Source organism: Mus caroli, chromosome 7 (assembly GCF_900094665.2).
Source record: "Mus caroli chromosome 7, CAROLI_EIJ_v1.1, whole genome shotgun sequence".
Classification (NCBI taxonomy): domain Eukaryota; kingdom Metazoa; phylum Chordata; class Mammalia; order Rodentia; family Muridae; genus Mus; species Mus caroli.
The window spans coordinates 106623573-106630359 of NC_034576.1; the positions used below are offsets into that span (position 1 = coordinate 106623573).

The 6787-nt window shown below is 45.3% G+C and overlaps 1 protein-coding gene across 1 annotated transcript; it reads right to left on the reverse strand.

The window, feature by feature from the left end:
* Window positions 1–467: 467 nt before the first annotated feature.
* On the reverse strand, window positions 468–2368 carry LOC110298863 (ubiquilin-3-like). Its single transcript, XM_021168385.1, has one exon. It carries the CDS (start codon window positions 2163–2165, stop codon window positions 633–635), a length of 1533 nt encoding a protein of 510 aa, XP_021024044.1. The 5' UTR covers window positions 2166–2368; the 3' UTR covers window positions 468–632.
* Window positions 2369–6787: the final 4419 nt, after the last annotated feature.

A 6787-nucleotide genomic window follows, 5' to 3' on the forward strand; every position in this document is an offset into this window, starting at 1 on the left:
TGTGTGTGTGTGTGTGTGTGTGTGTGTGTGTGTGTGTGTGTGTGTGTGTGTGTGTGTGTAGATCAGAGGTTGACATCAGGTGTCTTCCTCTTCCGCTTTCTACCTTATATTTTGAGGCTGAACATAGAGATCATTGATTGGCTAGGTTTAGCTGTTCAGTGAGCTGACATCCTCCTCTTTCCCCATTCCATTGCCTAGTGCTGGGGTTAGAGATACACCACTCTACCAGGCTTTTACATGGGTGCTAGGGATTTGAACTCAATCTTCATGCTTGCACAGGAAACACATTATCCATTACCCACTGAGCCATTTCCTCAGCCCTGTGTTATGTTTGACACATGAAATTATCCTTGGGTTAGAGACATGAAAATAAGTATATCATGCTGTCAGAGCGATATACAAGTCCCTACCCAAGTAAGACTATGCTGCCCACCCAATTCCAAATCTACAACACACAGGAGCCCCAAGCAATCTTCTTTAATGTAGAACAGGTTTGGGCAGTGAGAGAAGGCCTGTCCAAATGTGCTCATAATCCGAGGAAGAGGAATTTCTAAAATAAGTGCCTTCCATCCCCTTCTCCCTTTTCCTCCCTCCCCACAGAATGGTGCAATCGTGGGCATCAAATGGAGAGACTAATCCTGCGGAGCCCCTAGAAGCATCTCAATGGCGGCATGGATATCTCCATCTGTGGCTACAAGGGCCTGCAGGTTTGCATCACGGTTAGCAAAACCCAAGGCCTTCAGTTCCTCCAGTTCTTGCTGGTACTGACCTTCAGTAAAGAGGGATGTGGGCAGTGCAGTTTGGGAAGAGTGGGAACAGGCTCTGGCCAAGGAATGGAAAAGCTGAAGAAAGGCCAAGGAGTGTTGTGTGGTATCTTCTCTATGGGCTTGTCTTCTACCCCTAGTTTCTTGGGCTCCTCTAGCCCCACGTGGCTTAGCTGAGTCCCGAAACAATGGTCCCAGCTCAGGCACCTCCCTGGACAGGATCTGTAGGCCTTCCTCTATCTGTAGCAATGCCTGCAGCGCTCGAGGGTTGGTGAGGATGGGGAGAAGTGGCAAGTGATGTAGTAGGGGACTGCCAGTTGCCAACTGATGTGCCAGAGATAGATTCTGCTGCAGGACAGTCAAGGCTAGGCGCAGAACACAGGGTGAGAGTCTCGGTTGACAGGTTAGAGGAACTTTCTCCACTGGCTGCTGGCTTTCTTGGCAGGGGATATCTGAGCCTGAGTGTAAGTCTAGCGTACCAGGTCGGCACCCTAAACTGGCCTGACTTGAAACTATGCCCTTGACCTGGCTAACTCCTCCTGTACTGACCTCTTGTGCCAAGGTCCTGACCAGAGGAGAAGTGGCTGGAATGGTGGTAGGATCAGAACTGCTATGAGCATTGTTGGTTTCTCCCCTACACAGCTCTAAGCCTGAAATGTGGCCTTTAGAAGCCACCAATAAGGCCAGAGTGGAGAGCATGACCTGATGGATATCAGAGTAGCTGGGATGCATAGCGTTGTCACCCCCTGGCACGGCTTTCAGGGCCTCCAGCCTCTGCTTGTGTTCCTGGAGGACTTCCTGCTGTTGTGCAGGCTTCTGAAGGGTTTCCGGAAATTTGAGAGCTGGGTCCCGTTTCTGTACCATTTTTGAGGTTTCCGGAATGTGAACGCCATTGGCTTGTTTCTCATTTGCCAGTCCTTGAATCAGAGGGTCTTCCAAAAATTGCACCACAGACTCTGGTGCCGCAGGCAGCAGTTGGACACGCTGGCTGAAGAAATCAGCTAGGTCAGGTGAGGTCCGGGCCAGTCGGCCAGGCTTTGCTGATGGTTCTGAACGGTGGGTACACTGGCCTGTGGGGCCTACTAGAGTTCCTGTACAGGCTGACCCTTTCAAACGAGACCTCACTACCACGTGGACTGTAGAGCCATCAAGAATGCCACGCTGGCTCAGTATGTCTTGATCCTGGAGGATCTTCCCAGTGAAGATGAGCACCAATCGGTCAGCGTTACAGTGAAGGTATTTGGAGATTTGCTTCTTAAAGCGGCGGACATTGCTATTTTCTGCCAGAAAAAACTCCTGGCAGTCCTGTGGAGTCTTCACAGACACTCTGATGATACGTGAAGATGGCTCCCTACCAGACACCAGCTGGCTGTCCCCTGCTTCTTCCCTAGCTCGTGCCATATTTCCTGAAGAAGAGGACGCAGGGTTACGTGAGGGCACAGTGGAGTACACACCTGCAGAAGCTTTGATGTGACACTGAGCACACCCGGGTTAAGGGACCAGTAGGTGTTCGGTGATGTCCTTTCACCTACGTCCTGCAGGTCCCCCCTGCCAGTGTAGCCCTACAGCCACCCGGCTCCCATAGCGGGGGGGCAGCTGCTTCTCTCTTTGGCAATCTTTAGGGGATATGGTGTCAGTGATGAGGTCACAGTTGAAAGGTACATCTGAATGGGGGCAGGGCAGAAGTCTGCCACCTGCCTGAGGTTGGGTTTTCCTCATGATTTGATTTAAGCACCAAATTGGGGGCGGGGCCGGACATGTCAGTGTCTAGAAACATATTTCACATAAACTTCTTCAAATCCTAACACTAAGCTCGACAAGTGATGATTGAGTAGGAAAGCAAGGTCTAAAAATTAGCTAAGGAAGCACTCATTCTGGTCTCTAATCCTCCACTAAATTACTGTATGTTCTCCATGGTCCTCAAGTCCCATGTTCTAACACAAGGTGGGTAATTAAAATGTGTAATCAGTTCACAGTTTCAATGAGATCCTTGTTTCCCAAGGTCCCAGATCCCAGGTAATCTGTTTCTATGGTTCTATGGTATATTCCAGACCTGATAGCAGAATTGCTTCAGAAAATAAACTGGGGGTTGGGGGAGGACGGAAATGGGGGGTTTGTTATATGGCTTAAAGGGATTGTTGCCTTTCTAGAGAGGACCCAAGTTCAGTTCCCAGCACCAATTTCAGGCCGCTCACAACCAGCAATAACTCCAGCTCCAAGAGATCCATGACAGCGTCTGGTTTTGGAAGGCACCACCTATACATGTTTCAGACATACACAAATAAGTACATATATGTAAAAAGCAATTTTAAAAAGAGCACTATAGTCTCAACTCAGAAGCTGGTGGCTGGGTTAAAAGAAATAACAGCAGCTCTTTGAATCTATATCTAAATGTGATTTAACTTCTATAAGACTGTGTGAGAGGCGACATGTTTCAGCTAGGGATGTGTTAGGTTTATATCATTAGCAATAGTGCTCTCTCTCTCTCTCTCTCTCTCTCTCTCTCTCTCTCTCTCTCACACACACACACACACACACACACACACACACACACACACACCTTTTTTTCCCTAGCTCTAGAATTTCCAGTGACCACGAAACTCAGACAAGAATTTGGGCGACTAGAATGCCACCTCAGGGGGATAGCCACCTAGGTCACACTGTACCTGCACTATTTTATCAAATGTTCTTAAACTTTGCTATCTGTGAACCAGAATCTCCAGTATTAACCAATAGCAAGACATAAAAAGATGTAATTTCAGAGTCTGAAATAACTTCTCCCTCCAAGAAACTTGCACAGAGCACTGTATAGCACTATAGCTTGCTGACAGCTAGCCTTCCCAGACAGTGCCCAACCCTCAGAAGAACTTCTGCCATACAACTGTGGCTCCAAAAGCAATTTTAGTGATTTGCTTTGTATTGCCCCCTACATGGAAGTTGTTGGAGGGAAGAAAAGAAACAAGGAAAGCAATAGTCAGGTTTGAGTGTTAAAATTAATATTAATAGTTTCTAGTTCAATGGCATTGTTATTTCACATTCTTTTAGGAACTTGGATTTTGCAGACATCTGATGTGTTAGAGTGTGGAGAAGTACCTAAAACTGTGATTTCTTGGATTATTAGAAAACTTTTCACCAGGGGTGGCAGTGGCACATGCTTTTAATCACAACACTTGGGAAGCAGAGGCAGGTGTTTCTCTGTGAGTGCAAAGCCAGCCTGGTCTACAGAAAAAGTTCCTAGATAGCCAAGGCTACAAAAAGAGTCTGTGTCTTAAAAAGGAGAGGAAGAGGAAGAGGAGGAGGGAAGGAAGAAATAAAGTGAGGAGAGAAAGAGAGAGAGAGAGAGAGAACGGAATTTGGAAGGAAGAAAGGAAGGAAGGAAGGAAGGAAGGAAGGAAGGAAGGAAGGAAGGAAGGAAGGAAGGAAGGAAGGAAGGAAGGAAGAATGGAGGGAGGGAGGGAGGGAGGGAGGGAGGGAAGGTTACCATTCATTCATGGAGATCTGAGTTGGGAATACCTGCACCCATATAAAAAAAACATTGCTGCACTACTGTAACTCAGCATTGGAAGGGATAATGCCATGGCTCCTGACTAGTCACTCTAGCTAGAATAGCATCCTTCAGTTTCAGTAGAAGACATTGTCCCAACTAAAATAATATGGAATATAGCTGGTCAATACTAATCTCTATTCTTCATATGCACATGCATGAGCAAGTGTATGTGCAGACACATATGCATATAACTGCAGAGATGGGGGAGAGAAACACCAGAAAGCTAGAAATTATAAAGCCAGAATTGATTTTTGTTGTCAATTTTACATGTGTCTCTGTGTATATACACCATGTGTATGCAGATAGATACTTGTAGAGCCCAGAAAACTGAGATTCCCCTGGAGCAGGAATTATAGGAGGCTTCAAACTGTCCAATGTAGGTTCTGAGAATGGGGTTTGGGACTTCTGGAAGAACAGTGTGGTGGTTTGAATAAAAATGGCCCCCAGAGGTCCATAGTTCTTGGCACTATTAAGATATGTGGCCTTGTTGGCTTTGTTCTAGGAAGTGTGTCACTAGGGTCTGAGCTTTGAGGTCTCAGCGCAAAACCAGGCCTAGTGGCACACAGTCATTTCCTGAAGATCTGGATATAGAACTCTCATCTCCTTCTCCAGCACCATGTCTGCCTGCATGCTGCCATGCTTCTCACCATGATGACAATGGACTGAATCTCTGAAACTGTAAGCCAGCCCCAACTAAATGTTTTTATTTCTAAGAATTGCTGTGGTCATAGTGTCTCTTCACAGCAATAGAAACTCCAAGATAGACAAAAGTTAGTACCAGGGACTAGGGTATTCCTCTGATAGACCTGAGCATGTTTTTGTTTGGAGGATTGTATACTTTAAATTTTGGATTAGAAAAGTAGCTGAACACTTTAAGTGGGGCTTAGTAGGCCATCATAGTAGGAACAAGGAAAACAGCAGTGCTGGAGGTGATTTGAACTGTGGAGACCTACTTTCAAGGGGTTTCAGAGGGGAAGAACATGGCCTAGAAACTATTCTTATGATATTTTGGTGAAGAATGAGACTTGTTTCTGCCCTTGTCCAAAAAATCTGCTAGAGGCTAAATTTAAGAGTTTTAGATTAATTACATTTGCAAAGATATGTCAAAACAACCTAGTATTGACTCTATCATGTGGTTATTAGTGTTTATGCTTATGCGAAATTATAATAAAAAGGAGCAAGCTAAGCAAGGAATAATGTAAAATATACAACTTGAGGAGCAAAGGGGAACCTGGAAGTGGAAAGGAGCTAAATCCTGTGTTCAAGAACACATACAGATTAAAGAAAAGCCTGATGCTAAGTGAAATAAAGGGAGTGGTGACCTCAGAGCATGACCCCACCCAGCTAAGCTTCTGACTTGTAAAAATGTACTTAAATAAAAGTGAAATGAAAATAAGGAAAAGCTTTAGCCCAAGAATGGTATGCATACCTTTAATCCCATTACTCTGAAGAAAAAGGCCGGGAGATCTCTGAGTTCATGGCCAGTCTGGTCTACAGGACAAGTTCCAGGACACTCAAGCTTAAGCAGTGAAGGAACCCATAGGAAACAAAGAGCTGGTAAAAATGTATTTGAACAAGGCATTCATGTTCCACACCCAGGAAGCAGCAGAACTTGGCAGCTTTAGCCATATGGTTCTGGTTTTAAAGTCAGGGATAGAAGATAAGAGTTATGGAATCTCCCTCTGAGACTAATGAGGTGCCAGGCAGTGATGGTACACGCTTTTAATCCCAGAACTTGGGAGGCAGAGGTAGGCGGATTTCTGAGTTCGAGGCCAGTGTGGTCTACAGAGTGAGTTTCAGGACAGCCAGGGCTACACAGAGAAACTGTGTCTCAAAAAACAAACAAACAAAAAACAAACAAACAACAGAAAAGCTACTGAAGCCAGGCATGTGTAAACATTGTCCCTACCTGGAAACCTAGAGAGGCTGGATTGCCTCAGAGACCCCAAGATACTGGTGAGAGATGCTAGAGTTGTGGAATACCTGCCAAGGACTACCAGGAGTAGAACTAGCCCAAGAGAAAGAAGTGTGTAGCAGTTAACAAAGATGAAAGGATTTGGAGGTCAGATGAATGTTTTGACATTGGAAATGGAGATGCAGAGTTTGGGAGTTTGCCCAGATGGTTTTCAGTCTTGCTTCCGTGCAGTATTTCCTCACTGTTTCCTTCGGGACTTGTAATATTCATCCTGTGTACTGTACATTGTAAGTGATCTGCTTCTCATTTTGATTTTACAGGGGATTACAGTTAAGAGATTGCATACATTTCAGAAAAGACTTTGAACTTTATACTTTTAAATGGTGCTGGTACTGTCATAGGCTATGGGAACTTTTGAAGTTGGGCTGAATGGATTTTGTATCACTACATGGCTACAAGCCTATAGGAGCCAGGGCATAGAACATAATTTAAGTATCACAGGGCTCCCAATGGAGAAGCTAGAGAAAGTACCCAAGGAGCTAAAGGGATCTGCAACCCTAT